The sequence below is a fragment of the Drosophila sulfurigaster genome, chromosome X (assembly GCF_023558435.1).
Source record: "Drosophila sulfurigaster albostrigata strain 15112-1811.04 chromosome X, ASM2355843v2, whole genome shotgun sequence".
NCBI classification, from domain to species: Eukaryota; Metazoa; Arthropoda; class Insecta; order Diptera; family Drosophilidae; genus Drosophila; species Drosophila sulfurigaster.
This window is the reverse complement of record NC_084885.1, coordinates 20008836-20026443: the sequence shown is the minus strand read 5'-3', so window position 1 is coordinate 20026443 and position 17608 is coordinate 20008836. Positions and strand designations below refer to the sequence as shown.

The 17608-nt window shown below is 35.1% G+C and overlaps 1 protein-coding gene and 2 long non-coding RNA genes across 3 annotated transcripts; 1 reads left to right on the top strand and 2 right to left on the bottom strand.

Annotated features, from left to right (window-relative positions):
- Positions 1 to 485: 485 nt before the first annotated feature.
- On the bottom strand, positions 486 to 15420 carry LOC133847774 (uncharacterized). The gene is made up of 3 exons (XR_009895188.1): positions 15383 to 15420; positions 11480 to 11649; positions 486 to 2433 (listed from the first exon to the last, which is right to left on the bottom strand). It is a non-coding gene; the product is annotated as an uncharacterized LOC133847774 (long non-coding RNA).
- Positions 8085 to 9923, bottom strand: LOC133847775 (uncharacterized). Its single transcript, XR_009895189.1, has 2 exons — positions 9523 to 9923; positions 8085 to 9488 (listed from the first exon to the last, which is right to left on the bottom strand). It is a non-coding gene; the product is annotated as an uncharacterized LOC133847775 (long non-coding RNA).
- On the top strand, positions 14416 to 16931 carry LOC133847765 (uncharacterized). The gene is made up of 3 exons (XM_062282975.1): positions 14416 to 14559; positions 15470 to 15866; positions 15929 to 16931. The coding sequence occupies exons 1-3, from the start codon at positions 14513 to 14515 to the stop codon at positions 16151 to 16153; spliced, it is 669 nt and encodes a 222-aa protein (XP_062138959.1). The 5' UTR covers positions 14416 to 14512; the 3' UTR covers positions 16154 to 16931.
- Positions 16932 to 17608: the final 677 nt, after the last annotated feature.

Sequence of the window (17608 nt, the reverse complement as noted above, 5' to 3'; positions counted from 1 at the left end):
TTTTAAAGACACTCTAATCCAGGATAAGCACTAGTCATAAAGATACAATTGTAATTTGTAGGCTGGTAACCAACTGCTTAGTAGCGCCATCTATGGTTCGTTGGCGCAATGATTTGCTGCATATGCTGTGTTTTTTACATTTTATGTGGCATACTTTGAGGAGCGAAAGTTGCTGCCACTATAAAAGCAAGTGACTTACTGTATTTCTGCTTGCTGCTGATTTATGTTCGCCTGGTATTTCATCTGCTGACTTGATACAGCTTGAAGAGCAATAGATGACGCAAAAACTGACCAGTCAGCAATTGAAATAGTAAGAAAATATCAGCAGCAAGCAGTGTGTGTGTTTTTTTTTTTTGGCATATATCAAATCGTAAGAACTTACCATTTTGTAATCAGGATAACTAGTACTATCGATGTGCATTCAAGGATTAAATAAATTTGGTGCCGCAGTTTCTTTAATGTGCACTCTATTTCTGTGGAAAATGTTTATAAAATATCGATAACCAATCACACTAATTTATTGCTTTATATTTTTCCACTATATACAGAAGATTATTATATCGAACTAACAGCAAAAAAATGTACCAAACTTAAAGTAAATGGTTTATTTCTTTTCTGATTACATTTTTGTATACTTCTAATTGCTCAATTACATTATGATATTCAATTTAATTTATATATTATGCTATAGTTGTACGTATAAAGGAAAGTTGTACATTTTGCAATACACTTTTAGCTTGATCCTGGCAAAAAAGAAAAAGTCATGTCGCATGGACAGCAAAGTCTCAAGAATCGGAGTCGGAATTGGAATCGCACTCGTGTCGAGTGTTGTTGTCTGGTTGCTGTGATTCTGTTGTTTACCTAGCGCGATAAGCCTAATGCCGATTGATAACGAGGCGGCAGCGATGACAGTGCTGGGTTTCAGCTGTCTAAGCGCTTCCCGTAGCCAACAACAATGATACTGAATACTGAATACTGAATACAGCTGATGCTGTTTCTTGTTCTGTCACCGACGCAGTCGTTGAGCTTGGCCCATAAAGATTCACACTCTTATCATTGTCTATAAATTTTGGCCAAGTTATCGCACTGACAACTTATCTAATTGATGCAGACACGAGCACTCGAATGTACCCAAAAACCAAAAACAAAAAAAAACAAAAAAAAGGTCGCTAGAGATTGTGCGATTGACGGGCTTTGGGACTGCGACTGCGACTGGAAATGGAACTGAATCTGAAACTGAGGCTGAGGCTGAGGCTGGGTAGATAAGGCCTCCGGACGTGATACCTAAAAAGCAGCGATGCGATGAGCCACAATTGCGGCTTCTTGTCAATTCATTTCGCAAATTAGCAACAACAACTATAAGCCGAGTCTCTCTTAACTCAAACTGTTCCGATCACGTTTGAGTTATAAAGAAAACAAAAACAAAAACAAAACGAAAAACCTACAACAATGATCGCAATTTAGCTGGAAAAAATGTCATTGCACTGGGCAAAGAAATATGACGCATTCTCTGCGAAAGCATTACCTGAGTTCCCAAGCCAAATTCAAGCCTAGACTCAATACGAAACCAGGCCTAAAGAGGAGTTGGGTTGGGTTAACGGACCGCAGTTGAATGAGCGTAACTGTAAACGAGCTTAACTCGCAGTTTGTATGCCACAAGCGAATTTTAACCAAGATAAATCAGCTCAATTAAAAGGCTAACAAACAAGAGTTGAGTTCGACTTTTGTTTTGTTTGATTATCTAAAACCGAATCGAGATGATCGTGTTGCCATTAAATCATTCAATAATTTCATTGCATTAAACGCGAATCGTGAATGCATTCACCCCATTCTCCGAACTGGATTGCAAACCCAAATAATACGTAATAACATTAACGAGGATCACAAACTTTGATTGATACATAAACATTTGCAATTGACAAAGATCGCAATTAGATTTCAACTTAGGGTATAAAATGTGCGAACTTCGAACATTGATTTCAGGGTATTTCAGAAATCTTTCAATGCTCTGCTGTCGAATCACATGACACACAACAAGAAGAACAAAAAGAAAGAAAGAAAAAAACCGCATGACGCAATCTCAAGACTGATTAGAATATTCACATGAATACGCGCACATTCAGATCTCGATTGTGAGTGCGCATCCCTCGATCTCGATAGGTAGATAGTGAATCGGAGATCGGAGATCGAAGATGTCGTCAACCCAATTAAGGCGTGCTCTTCGATGATGATAACAGGCGGCCACAAATTGGATGCATCGTCTCTTTACTTTATTAGTTTGTGTGTTTATCGAAGCTTCATTGCAATTGTCTCTCGACTCGACTCGACTATAAATTCAACCAAGGCTCCCTCAAAGCAAACCCGTCCATACCGGTAACGTTTAACTGCTTTCATGAAGAGTCCCTTGGACAGAAGAGGTCTTTAAATCTGGAACTGAACGAGTTTAAAGGTTAAACCATTATTAGTCATTATTAGGATAGTTATAACATTATTACAACAACTCATAGCAAGAAAATGTTATTAAACTATAATAAAGAAAGGGTTTTCTTTTAAATTAATATATAATATTAGACATAATATTGTGCAGCTGAAAAGCCTATAAGGAATTGTATTCGATATTTCAATAAAATAATAATAACAACTATGATCTTTTAAATACTTTAACAACAGCCAAAATAATCATTAGATTACAAGAAAATACTTCAAAGTGTTTATAATAAAAAAGTTTTAAATGATATGATCTGCAATAATGGAAAACTGTTGAATTTATTAAAAATAAATACATTTAACAGTTACAACTAAATTTTGTCTCGAAGATGAGTTTATACTAATATTTTTCAATATTAAACGAATAGGTCGTAAACACTGCTATTTCAAAGTTCGCAGCTGTAAATAATGCACTTGATGGTATATTTTTCGGTAAAGAAATTTTCCTTGTTTTCTATTAAATTTTTGGTTTTTTTTTTTTAATTCCATCATAAAAAATATGCTAAATATGGTTAAACGAGATACGCGTAGAATTTACAATATAATAAACTGTATTATATAAATAAAAGTAGGGCTAAATATAGTTCAACGAGATATGTATACTGTATAATAAACTGTACAGACTATCTTCCGAAATATGGAAATACTTTCTTGTTGTAGAGTTGGTTTTTTGTCTGACAAATAACTGTTATTATTCTAATTAGCAATTGCTGAAATTGAAGATAAGTGTTTTATGGCCAGTGAATCATATTCGCATTTCTTACGATTCACAGGAGTTGGGTTTTCTTTGAAGGCGGTCGTATCACGTTTATTGGAGATGGCACTAAAATGGTTCATTCCTACTGTTTACATACTATATGTTATATGTTTGTAAATAGTTGATTCCACATACATGGATGTGTGAGTGCATTTATTTGCTTAGATCTTAACACAGTTCAGTTGAACTATTAAAAGCGTATTGCGATGGGTATGTTTACAATCCCATTATATAGCATATAGTATGTATGTATGTAGCTAGGGGTATTATCATCGTATCGCATACCAAGATTACCGTTTGTTTTTGCCACCGTTGCCAGCCTCTTCCATCCTAACTACTTACTATCTAAAGCACACTGAGCCCCACACAAAATAAAAACAAACAGAACAAAACAAACATATAGCAATTATAATTATGTACGAATCGGGGGACTTACATACTTAGCATATATGTACATATATCGTGTATACGGAAATCGGTTGATCTTCAAATGTAAACTCTTTATGGGCGCATATTGAAAGAAAATTAAATCACTTGACCTAGGATTCTGTTTACACTTTGTGGCATGGCGCAGATACGAAAATGAATCTGAGTGAATGAGTGTGAATACAATAAATTCCGGGAATAATAATACGCGATCTCATCTTGTTTTTCTCAGTGTTGGAATCTCAGCAACGATCATAAAAAGCCAGTGTACTTCACAGACAGGCCGACACACTTGCAAACACATACCCACATCCCCACATATATCACCTTCATCACCTCTATGGTTGGCACTTGACAAATCTGCGATAAGCCAATCAGATAACCCGATGCTTATCAGTGTCCTGCTCGCTGCTGAGCAACAACTACGCACCACGCAAGGCGAGAGAGTGCGAACGCGAGAGAGAGCGAGAGCAGTTTGTGGTTTGCTGTGCTGTGACGTAGTCATCATCATCGTTAGCATCTTCGTTTTCGTTTCTCCGAACAACGAACAACGAAGCGAAAGCAGCGCAGCAGCCGAGCCCGAAGCAAAGCGAAGTCAATGCGATCAGAATCGCCAAATGCTGCGAACAGTTGCCACTCAACGCTGCTCGCAAACAGTTCAGTCAAAAGTTCACCACCACCTCCTCGGTTCAATTGCAGAGTGCGTTACGTTATCGGTATCGAGGCTATCGGTTTATCGTTCTATGCGTGAGAAGCAGCCGTCACGTCACGTCACGTATACGTCTACGTCTGTGTTGTTGCGCATCCTTAACAAAAGGAAAGCGGGGAGAACTGTGTAACTGCTGCTGGCAGCTTTGAAGGGAGCAAAGTGTTCATCATCATCGTGAAGATTTGCCGCGAGGCAAAAACAATTGCGGGCAACATTTTGTTGTAATGTTGCACTGGCGTGTGGCTTTTGAGAGCGGCTGCGAGGATCACAATCTCTGGCTTGGCCAGGAGCGATACGAGTACACGCAGAGTCAGCACCACGGCTAGAAGCCGCAACATTCGCACGAATTCACGAATTTTGTGCAACAAAAAGTGCATTCAACTTGCCACAAAATACACACACACACACACACACTCACAAAGGCCAACAGAGCGCATGATCTCGATCTTCACAACAAAAGCAACAATATCCAAATTAAAAGAAATAAACCACAAAATAATCAAAACATTTCCACCACAACAACAACAACAATAACAATAAGAGCAACTGTAAAACGCGTGTGCAAAATTTCTGCGTTGAAACATTTTTCAAAGTTTTCGATTTTGTGTTCTTATTATTTTGTTTTTTTTTTTTTTGCTGCTTTTTCTTCGAGTGTTGTATTTGCCATTTGTTTTTTTGGTATTCTTTGAATTGCAAATGTGAAAACGAAAACGAATCAAACTCAACGAAATTTCGCCAACAATAAGAAAAACAACAAGAACGACAGCGACAGCAACAAAACATCAAGAGCGCCAAGCTACAGCGCAGAGAGAGAGAGAGAGCAAGAGAACGAGAGCCGGATCCAGATCGTGAACGAGAGAGCCAAGAGAGCGAACGAACAGTTTGAAGTGAGTAGCAAATTGAGAAATGAAACAAGAAGGAAAACAAAAGCATTCGGCAAACATAAACATGTTTCAGTTCTTGTTGTTGTTGTTGTTGCTGCCTTTGCTGTTGTTTCCTATTGTCTTTGGGTGGCTATAAATAAATGCCTCATGTGGGGGCAGCGCAGGGGCATGAGGTCAGGGGTCAGGGGTAAGCAAACATTGCAGCATTTGAGAGCATCATGCTTGCATATTCTTTTTCTCTCTCTCTGCTTTCCCGCCACTTCCAGCTTCCAGTCCAAACAGGTGTCATTCCAGTCCCCAACGATGCTCAATCGAATCAATTTTCAAGAATTTCATGATTAACACTGATCAATTGAAATGGGAATGACGTTGAACACAGTTCTTGAGTGTTCCCCGTATTTGACATCAAATTAAATGTAGTATCAACAACAATAAATAATAAAAAAAAAAAACCAAAAGCAATCTACATAAATGTGAGTGCGATTTATTGATAGCAGCGACAGACAAGCGAATCAAAATAATAAAAGATTGTGACAGCCAAGAGATACCCTGTAGAAAAGAATGGAGGGCAGAAGAGCATCGAGAACGTGTTTCTCGCTTGCCAAACACATATGCCCTTTGCATACCCTCATTTCGAGTGATTACAGGGTATGCGAAACATTAAAAAGCAACAACAACAACAACAACAACATTTCGAATGAAAACAAAACACAAATCGCTGCCAGAGCGACATTAGCTTTTTTTTGCCTTTGCTTTTGCATTTGATTTTGCTTTCTATATATAGATATTTTTTTTGTTGTTTTTTGACTTTCGTATATTCTTACGTAGTCCAGCGACAACAACAACAAATAAAGAATATAATCACACAAAAATGTGTACATAAGTTGAACAAAAAGAAGAAGCGGAAAAAAAAGAATAATAAAAATAAATAGAAACATATAAAAATGAAAAAGAACAAAAAGACAAAAAAAAAACAAGAATTAGTAGCAACAATCAGAACAGCAACAACACGAGTTCCAATTATTGTCAAATGTCTACGTGACCAAACAGGAACTGTGAATAACGAATACACTCACTCACTCATTCAGTCAGTCACTCATTCACTCACTCATTCAGTCAGTCAACAGCATCATCGTCAGCATCTAGAACTTTTGCTTCTTTACAGCCAGCTCCCTTCTTCCCCTTTCCCTCCAGCCCCCTTTTGCCATGCCCTCTTTGGTAATTTAGTCAATCAAAATGCGACGACGCCAACAAATTTTGTTTTGTGATCTGACATTCCACGAGACGCACAATTAAAGCGGCACTTCGATCAATTAATGCAGCATTAATGCTGTTCCCACAACACACAGCATAGATACATTTGTATCTGTATCTGTATCCGAGAGATGCTTTACAATTACAATTCTACAATCTACCCTTCGATCAAAACCCAAAAGACTCTTTCACTCATTCACTCACTCGTCTAGTAACTGAGCATGAAAATTGTGCCACATTTTTCAAAGTTATTTTTGTCGCCTCGCAATTAGTCGCAATTGTCTTACCAGCTATCAGGCAAAAGTTTCATTTTATCAGTAGACAACGACGACAGACACAGAGATAAAAAACAGAGAACAAAACTAGGGAGACATTAAATTCTAGATACAATTGTATCTCATCGAACTGGAGGCAACTCGAGCACTCAAACCAAATACAAGCGGCAATCACTTGAAATGAAAACCGAACAGGATAAATAGTATAGATACAGATATACAGATATACATATATATGGTATAAAGATATATAGTATAAAGTAGAGATATTTGGTATCTAAGTTATTACAAATCTGCTCAGAACTGTTTAGTATATAGAAAAGATATTTGGTATTTCATTTAATAAAAATTCCACCGGATCAGGACTATTTAGTATATAGCAGAGATTTGTGGTATTTAATTTATCACAAACCTGAACAGTAATATTTGGTATATTAAGTATTTCATTTATTATAAATGAAATCTGATTAGGACTATTTAGAATGAGGCAGGTACAAATGAAACCTGATTTGGTATCTGTATATATCTATCTATATAATATATATATTTAATATTAAATTTATAACCAATGATCAGTACTATTTAGTATTTAGCATAGATATTTGGTATTTAATTCATTACAATCTCTGCTAGATTCAATGTAATTTCTGTAATACTTCAAACTCTTTCTATTATTATTTAAGCGTATTTATGACATATAAAGACATTATTAAATAAAGGTCTGTGTATGCAATGAATCATAAATAGACATAAAAAATTCATTAGTATACAAATAAAACAAAAGTATCGCACTGATCAGCAATATCAATGAGCCTCGCTCAACACCTCTAAACGATGTGTTGATCCAAATGAATCAAATTAATTGAAAGCAGTTTGGTAGGTCTTTTTTATGGTGCTTTTTGCAGACATTAAAATCTAATAAAATGGCAAATAACTCTCTTCTACTTTTACTTTTACTTTTAATTGTAGACGCTTCGCTTAAAACAAAGATTAATTGAGAAACGGAAATCGGAAATCGCTTTGTTTCTTTCGCCCACTGATCAGCGACCTTATCTCTGGTTGTTTCTCAGATCAATTGATAAATCAGCAAGAACAAAAAAGTACAACAACAACAAGTACAACAACAAGAAAAGAAAAGTAATAATGAAACAAACAAAAAACATCAGCTGCTTATTTCCTCTTTTTGAATGCGCATTTCGACATTACGTATACGCAGCCATTGTGTGAGAATTAATGCAAGTGCATTTATTTTATTTGACTTGCGCCTTACGGTTCACTTTATGGCCAACAAGTGTTTTTCTTTTGTTTTTGTTGATGTTTTATGGCATAGTTGGAGAAAAACTTTTCACTTGAGATGTCGTTGCAACTCATTTGAGCATCGTCATTATCATCGTCATGTGCAGCTCAGCTGATAAGCTGCCAGATGCAATTGATTCATCTGCCCGGCAACAGTTCCTCGGAAGTCTGCTTACTATAATACTCATCATATATGTCAGTATAAGTATAATTTATAAGGCTAGTAAGCTCTCTCGCTTGATAAGCTGATAAGCTTAAAACAGAAGATTCTCGGTTGCATTTCGCTCCCATTTTTATTTTTTCTTTTCTGTGAAGAGTCAATTTGCGTCACTTTTTTTTTTTGTTGCACTCCTATATCATTTTGTGCAGCTGTAATTGTTGGCCATAATGTTACTTATTTGTTTTTGCGAAAAAAAACAAAACATCATCACAATCTTTACAACACAACATCACGGCCAACTGCTGCATACATATATAAATTTATATATTTCTTTATTTTTTGTTTTGGCTTTTTACTTGTATTTTGAAATTGCTGATTATGCTTGAGCTTGAAACCCGCGTTGAAGGTCTGAAAACTTGCAGACCCAAACAAGAAGATAACAACTGCATTGAAAGCCATTTCCGAATACAAAGAAAATGAAAACGAAACATAAAAAAATATAATACAAGACTTGCAGAAATTGAAAGACTTGAAAACTTAACGTGATAAACACGCTTCGCATTCGTTTTTGTTTTTGATTATGGAATTATCATGCGAATATTATGTATTCTTAAGTTTTGACTTCTCTTGTCTCATATCGACCCCATTAACAGTAGTTTTCTAGGTCAAACAATAGAGCTGCTTTTATTGTGGACAATTTGTTAAACTTGTTTTGCTCTGCGAGGTGACATTTTGATGACTGAGATAGGCCCAGGAAGTTCACAGTTGTGTTTATTATTCTATAAGTAAAAAACACACACACACACACAATGATTACAATAAAAATAACAATATCATCTTGATGATCATCGTGAGCAACACAACAAGAGAATCAGGAACACAGGTACACAGAACAAAAATAAAATATACTTATACATAGAATAAGTATATAATCGAATACTATACTATATAGAGCGATTTGTGAGTGGAAATCATCTGCTCATCTGCCTGGTCATTGACTGCAGCAGGCCAGAGAATTCATTTCATTTCACTCTGTGCGAAATTTATGAATGAAAATGCAATGCAATGCGATGCGAATAAGTCATGTGAATACTCGTAATGCGCCCAGGCACGTACTCTCAGCTGTCTGAGCTGTGTTAATCATCACGTTCCCATATATAGTATAGATCTATAAATACTATGCATAGTTACGCAACAGATGCGGCTGATATTAATGCAACAAAGGATAATGCAAGATAAACTGAACAATTCAAGATTATCAATTAAACACTAACACAACCAGACATGAATGAAACAGCTTTGCCGGTAAAATATACTACAAAAATACCAAACTCAGTATATCCCATATTAATATTCTACTAAATTCCAAACATTTTTACCAACAATAGCAAGTAAGAAGGCTACAGCTTTTAATAAAACCAAAATATACTGCAAAAATACTAAATGCAGTATTTATCATGTACAAATTCGACAACATTTTAAACATGTTTACCAACACTGAGAAATAAAAACGCTACAGCATTCAAAAACTGCAAAAAAAATCGGTATTGCCGTTAAAATATACCATAAAAATACCAAATGCAGTATTTTTCATATAAATATTCGACTACATTCCCAATATTTTCAACAAAATTAACAAGCAAGAAAGCTACAGCAAAACAATGCGGTAATGCCATTTAAATATACTATAAAAATACCAAATGCAGTATTTTACATATTAATTTCATAATATTCTAGTATGTAAGAAAACTTCAGTTTTAAATTGAAGCAAAACAATGCGATATTGCCTCTAAAATATACCATAAAAATACTAAACACAGTATTTACAGCTAAAAAATATACTATAAAAATACCAAGTGCAGTATTTCTCATATAAATATATTCTATTACTTTCAAAATACACCATGCAACACAAAATATGAATAATGAACAATCAATACATGAAGATAAAATTAAATAACTATTGAAATGAAATATTTAATTGACAATTTACTCATCCGCAAGTTGTTTGAAATCAAGATAGAAACAATTTCGAATGAATGTCGCTAGACTTTTTGGCAATTGCCAAGCTTCAAGCTCTGTTCTGTGTGTGGAAATTGAAATGTTGAAATTACACAAAACAAAAGCGCAAAAGAAAAAAAAATGCAAATTCGATATCAAGTTTACGGGCGTCTAAACAAGATAAACGAGTTGAGACCAAAATGTGATTACTCATGTTTGGGGATTACTCAACTTCTGTTTCCCATGAATGGAAAGGAGTGGAACAGCAAAGCAAAAAGAAAAGAAAAGATATTTCTGGAATGGCAATCAATTGTTTGTCTTTCTTCGTCTTCTTCTTCTTCTTCTTCTGCTGCTGCTGGGTGTCAAATGTCTCCAGCTGACCATTTGCTTAACTCAACTCAGCTCAGCTCAGCTTCAGTTTGACTATCGGATTTCGAGTCGCATTCTCAGCTCTCTTTCGAGGTTGGTTTAGTCTGGATATCGTTATCTAAATAAATAGTGAATAGCTTGTTTAACTGATGAATGGAAGTTTGGCGAGTTGCCAAACGAATTTCACAATGATTCAGCGAATGTGAGAACTACTATTTATCTCTCTCTCTCTCTCTCTCTTTCTCACTCGCTGTGTTTGCATTTGCAATGCGATTCCCACAATGCCGTGTCACAACAATCGAAATGCAATCACGCAATTACACGCCCAGCAAGATGTTAAGTATACGTCAAGTGCGCCCCCAGCCACCAAAAATACATACAGAATACATTAACGGTTGTAGCGGATGAAGAAGATCTTTATAAATTGCCCAAAGAAAGACACCGATAAACCCAGCAGAAGGAAGGGAATCAAGCACATTAAATCAACTCAAAGAGGTTCTTATTGCTTTTGCTGCTGCTGAAGCATCAACTCAACTCAACACAGTTTCGTTAACCAGTTGACATCGGTTTGCCTTATCAGTCAAGAGCCTCGCCCTCGCCCTCTCCTTCACCCTGCCCCACCCTGCTGCCTAATGAAACCGTTATTGACAGCGCATAAATATTTACATTTGTCATCCGAGCCCAAGATATTGTATCTGCATCTGTGTATCTGTGTATCTGCGGCTCTGTAACTTGCGCCACTTTGCAAAGCAAATATTATCTTTGCAAATTGCATTAATTATAATTCATGAATCTGAAGTCGTCTGCCGCCTTATCAGAAACTCAATAAATACAAAAAAAGAAATGTGAAATGAAACTCACGAGCTCATCGTCTGGTGACCTTCAACTAGCTGAAGAAATTGAAGATGCAGCTGACTCTTGACCACTTTGCTGTGGTTCAAACCAGTCCAACTTGGCAATTAAGTCTGCCAGAAGCTGTGAAGCTGCCCTTTCGTAATTGCGTCTGCTGTCCTAGAATGCCGTTTGTACCCCTGAAAACCAGTTAAAGTCCAATTAATTTAATTATCTAAAGAAACTCATTTTTTCGGCACACTTATAAGTACAGAACAAGTTGATTACATGAAATATCATTGATAGAAAAGAAACTTTATTTTAAGAGTTGCATTTTAAATAATTTTCAAATTTGTATTTGAAATTATATATTGTAATTTATTATTATTACAATTATATATATATAAAATCGGATTACAGTTTATTTCATTTCATATTTAATATGAAGATTTATGACAATTATGATTGCAAGGTAATCAAGCGTAATACTATGAACTATGCGATTGAGTATTGAGTATTGAACATGTTCGATGTTAATAAAGTGGCGCACACAGTCAGTCAATTAAAAAGCAAACAACAATAGCTGCAACAAAACTTTCAGAATCAGAATCAGAATTCAGCGTCTTTCATCTGAGAGAACATGTGGAGGAATCGTAAATTGCAATTGTTAATTGCGAATCTTTTGCGGACTGTGCGAACCGGTTGGCAAAATACAAAGACAATTGCAGAAAGCGGAACAAACTAAATTGAGATCTTAACATTACAAGCATAAGAACAAAAAACCCACAGCAACAAAATTGTGAACAGCAATGACAAATCAATGGAAAATTAACTGTGATCATGTTATAATAGTTGTATATTGGTTAAGAAATGTTTTAATCATATAACACAGACATAAGAAAAAGAGTGAGAAAAGAACTGTTCCCCTTAAGGTTTGCAAATAGTCAGACAACTTTTTTAAATATATATTTATATAAATATTAATTTTATCTTTGTGGATTCGAAATCCGTAGCAACTAGTATTTTCATTACTGCATAATCAAATGTAGTATTTTATACTAGATTTAATATAATAAAATTCTAAACAATACATAAAATATTTTTATGAAGTAGCTTATTAACCACATCTAGACAAATTCCCAAGACTACTAACATTTAAAAACCAAAAATGGAAAAGCTTCTTTTGTTATGAGCAGTACAAAATTACAATTTCCAATAATATTTAGAATAAATGCAACTCTTGGACAACCCTAATTGTGTTTTCCTGTATTGCATTCACTCATACAAACATATGTTACATCGACTTGCATTATGAAACAAATAAGAAAGCTAAAGTCGAGTGTGCTCGACTGTGAGATACCCGCTAGCCATCTCAAAACAATATTCTACAAATATACAAAAATATAATGTATATATAGTATTGGTATAGTAATATATACATATGTACCAAAATATACCAAATGCTTTATTTTATAGTTTTATATAGATAGTACTACATACAAAGTATATCATAGAATACTAAATACAAATACAACAAAAGGCGTTTTTTGCCGTTTGAATGTATTTCTTCAATAAATTTTAAAATGTTTATCTAATCGCAACAAAATTTTCAAAATTCATAACTACTAATGTTATTATTATGTATATGTACCAAAAAAACTCTTGTTATTCGATTATTTTCGATTTGCTGGGCGTGTCATAAATTTGAAACAAATTTGATCTGTGTGCAAACATAACAAGAGCTCTCGAAATGTCGAAAGAATGAAAGCATTATCTCTTATGAGATGCAGTGTTTCATATGGACAGACAGACAGACAGACCGACGGATATGGCTATATTGTCTTGGTTGTTGACGCTTATCAAGTATATATATGCCCAGCTACTCTGTAGGAAGCGGGTATTAAAAGAGTGTCTTTAAGGAATGCATTTTCAAGGTTACAAATATAAAGTGCAGCGTTTTGTTCATTTCCTAGATTTGGAACTTTTTATGTATCCAAAATCGGGTTAACTTTTTGACAAAATCGAATACTGCATTTTTTCAGTTGCGCGCTGACTGTTGGTCGATAAAGGTGACTTCGCTTCCACAATTAAATTCTTCGTTGACAAATAATAAAGTGCTGATCAGTCAGATAATAATTTGTGTTTGTATATATATATATATATATATATATATATATTCGGAAACAATGGAATTACTATGATTTGAACAATTCGAAAATTATTGAATAAAATCAGCAAAAAAACGTGCTATTTCTGAAGTGGTTGTTGTTGTTTTTGTTGCAGTTGCTTATCAGTTATTCTCAGTCAAGTGCATGTGAAAATCTCGTGATGAACAGACGCAAATTGCTAAACAGCAACCTTCCCTCTACTTTTCGCAATGCATATTGATAAACTGGCAGCTGTTCTTTTTGCTTGTTACTTTTTGTTTCATCTCCGACTACTGATACTTTATTATTATTATTTCTCATTAAAATGATCTTAACCGGGCGACTGACTCACTTGATGGAGAGCTGCACAACTAATTAAGCTCATCAGCTGGTTTCTATTCGATTGTTGAACATTTAATTAGACATACAAGTGAATTGTGTAATCTTAGTAATTTTCAAATATTAAGCAAATACTAAAATTCGAAAGTGATCAAATTAACAACTTCACCACAAATTTGTGCTAATTCAGTGCACATATTTATTACGTATCTAATTTCGAAATGTAATAAAACACTTATCAAACGATTATTGCAATAAAACTAATGTCAAGCGTCTGGAATTACCTTTTTCCCCATCTAAATTCGTCATAATTCATTAAAATGCTGCAGTGTAATTCTATTTAAAGCAAAGTTTTTTTTTGCTTTGTCACAGAATCGATTCTAAGATTTCATTTAGTTAACTTAACAAATTTTCCTTCCCAAAAAGAAATGCAAATTCTAGATAATTGATAATTGATATTGAGTGCAACAACCACAACAACAACAGTTGAATATAAAGCAATTGTAAAATACCCAATTGATTTCAATAAAAGGAAAAAACAAATATAAACCCTCAAACAATTCGATATCGAAGCAAAATGCGCGCCGTTCAAGATCTATGGCTGAGTAACATATTTGACTCCAGGTAGTACGATAGTACTGGATAAAATTGTAGTGAAAATGATCAGACTTTAATTCGTATGCTGAAACACTTAAGTTAGTTTAATGCAAATGTTAGCAAGAGTTTCAAATGCAACAACTCTATTTTGTATAGTGATGTGATTAAGATATATGCTTACTATCGTATATTCTTAATATCGTATTTTTGATCTATCTTTTTTTCGATATTTGTGGCTTACTTGCCTATTGGGAATTGATATTTAAATCTGGTAGTTGCTGCATCATTCTTACAGTTCTTTAAAAAGCGAATAGTTTAAATAATTACAAATAAATACTCACTGGGATGTTAAGGAATTTACGATAGTAGTTGATCGTAGTGAAAATAATCAGACTTTAATTTGAATGCTGAAGGCCTTAAGTTGGTTTAATCCAACTTGGATTCAACTGCTTAGCAAGAGTTTCAAATGGAATTCTTGTATTTTATGTATTGATTCAATTAAGATATATGCTTACTATCGTATCTATCGTACTATCGTATTTTCAAACTATCGTATTATTGATACTTGTGGTTAACTTGTCTATTGGGAATTAATATTTAAATCTAGCAGCTGCTGATTCATTCTTACAGTTATTTCAAAAGCGAATAGTCCTAATAATAATATAAATCTTGGCTTGCAAACAAACTCCCATCGAAGCTATATAAAATGCAGTTGCCATTCTTTCTGCTTAAGCTTTGAACTACTAATTTAAAAATAGGAAATATGATAGTAGAAAAAGGAACAACATTTACAATAATTGATAGTAAAAGAGTAATAGAAAATGAAATAAATTAAATAAAATATAAATACCTGGTACTTGTTGTACTTCCTCCGCTATTCTGATTCACAATTTATACTGATGCACTTCTTCAACTCTTCTTTTGTGGTCTTCAACAGAATGGTGCTGCAGAATCACAACACTGTGGTTGCCCGCTCCACACTGACGCCGAACAGCAGCAGCCAGAACTTTGGCTCCCACCACGGTGGCCAATCGCTGGGCGTGGGTCGGACACCGTTGAGAAGTGGACCGAGCAACCAGCGTCCGATTGTCGATCTGCTGGTGGCCATGGTGGCTGTCCCTGTGTTGATATTGTGCGCCTTGCAGCTGGAGAAGAATCTGCACGAGATGCACGACAGCGCGGAGTCGCGTTGGCTTGTGTTTGCTTTGGGGATTGGCATGCTGGTGATCAGTGTGATCATCTGTGGCTATGTCACACATCGCATGGGCGTCTGCATCTGGGCTGGACCCATCGACGAGGCCGGCAATCGTGCTGGCAATGGAGCACTCCCCCACGTAAGCACCGAATACTCAATTCTTGTCTATTCTATTCATATTCACTTTCACCTTCTCTGTAGATCAACTCACAGAATGATGTGCTGCGCATTGTGGACTCGCTGCCGCCCAGCTATGAGAGTGTGGTCAAGTGTGATCTGCCTCCGCCGCCATACGATTGCCTCGTCATCGATGTGGAGCAGAGCAAAGCCATGCAGCCGCAGACATCGTCGAAGGATGCGTCCCAAGCTCAGACGGCTTCCGGTTCCATTTCCATAGCCATATCAGGCGCAACTCTGCACATCTGAAATGGGAAGGAAATGAAAAGCGATGGCATCAAATAAACAGAGATAGAGCTAGGGAGAGAGTGAGAGAGGGGGGGCAAAGGCAAAGCAGTGAGAGGAGAGAGAAAAAAGAGATTTTTCGCTTGTGGCATTGAATTTGAATCTGTACTTGACCTACTACACGATGGCGCCATCTAACGGTGGCTTTTGGCTAAGCATATGGCGATGTATTTACTTCGATTTAAGATCTTAGAGTATTGTTTTTTTTTTTTCTTTTTTTTTATCTATAGCGCATTCACTGCTTAACGATAAACACGTTTCTGTCTTTTTGTTTTTTTTCTTCTAATGTTTTTTTTTTTTGTTCTATTATTTCTAACTTTGTCTACGCAGCATTGTAAATATTCCTAAACACAGCATCTAGTCCAAAGTTGTACATAACCTAAAAGAGCTATAGATAAATATGCCCAAAAATAATAATGCGTACGAGTACATTTTGTATTTACTAGAGACATATACTATACACTATATATATATCTATATAGTTGATATGTAATTGCATCCATACACATTTCATTGCCAAGTTTGTATGGGACGTCGAAGTTGGAGGAGGAGCAGGAGGAGGGGGAAAGGGGGTTACATAGCAAGTTAGCGATTACCATATAGTCTGTAGCTTTGTATTTATATACTTACTTAATACATTATAATGTATATATTTGTATGTGCAGTTATCGCGTATCGATAGCCATCAATAACGATTACATTTAGCTGATTTCCAAAATAAAGAATTCCTATTAATATTAAAGACGCGCTTTTCCATTCCCTCAGCATGCATTTCGATTTTTCCAGGTAAAAAGTAAGTTGTACTTGTTGCTTGATGTGATTTCTTCTTCTATTTGTTGCTTAAGTTTTTATTCTTTTTGACCTAAATCAAGCTTAAACTTTGGATAGAGTATAAAACACACAAATATAGAAAATTACACACAACAAATAATTTCAATATCACTAAAATTTTGCAAACTTTGCATTTATTTCAAGTTTTTTTGTTGTTTATTCTTGACTCACAAAACGAATTTTGTTTTTTCTTTTTGTAGTTAAAGTTTCAGTTGTTTTTTTTTCGTGTTTTTTTGTTAAATTTCAAATACAGTAATCAATGTTTTGTCGGTTCAAATATGTTTAATACGGTGAAACTTTCCTATAGTGAAAATTGCATGGGATCATTTGAATGAATCTGATTATTATGTGTACACATGTATTATCCATTTAAGCCGCAACATCTTGAGGTTATTTCATAACAGAGTGAAAGCCTTATCTTTAAGAATTTCACTATAGATCATTTCGACGGTATACATATATAGTATGTGTGTGTGTGTGTGTGTGTTGTGAGTGTGTATGCGTATTTATATTATATGTAGATACAATATACATATATGTTTAGTATATATATTGGTGTTAAGTATATTTGATAAAGTAAACATGACT

Coding starts and splice junctions, on each gene's coding strand:
- LOC133847765 (XM_062282975.1), top strand. CDS start 14,513: ATGCGCGCCGTTCAAGATCTATGGCTGAGTAACATATTTGACTCCAG. Junction 14,560..15,469: donor AGTAACATATTTGACTCCAG/GTAGTACGATAG, acceptor GGTCTTCAACAG/AATGGTGCTGCAGAATCACA. Junction 15,867..15,928: donor GCAATGGAGCACTCCCCCAC/GTAAGCACCGAA, acceptor CCTTCTCTGTAG/ATCAACTCACAGAATGATGT.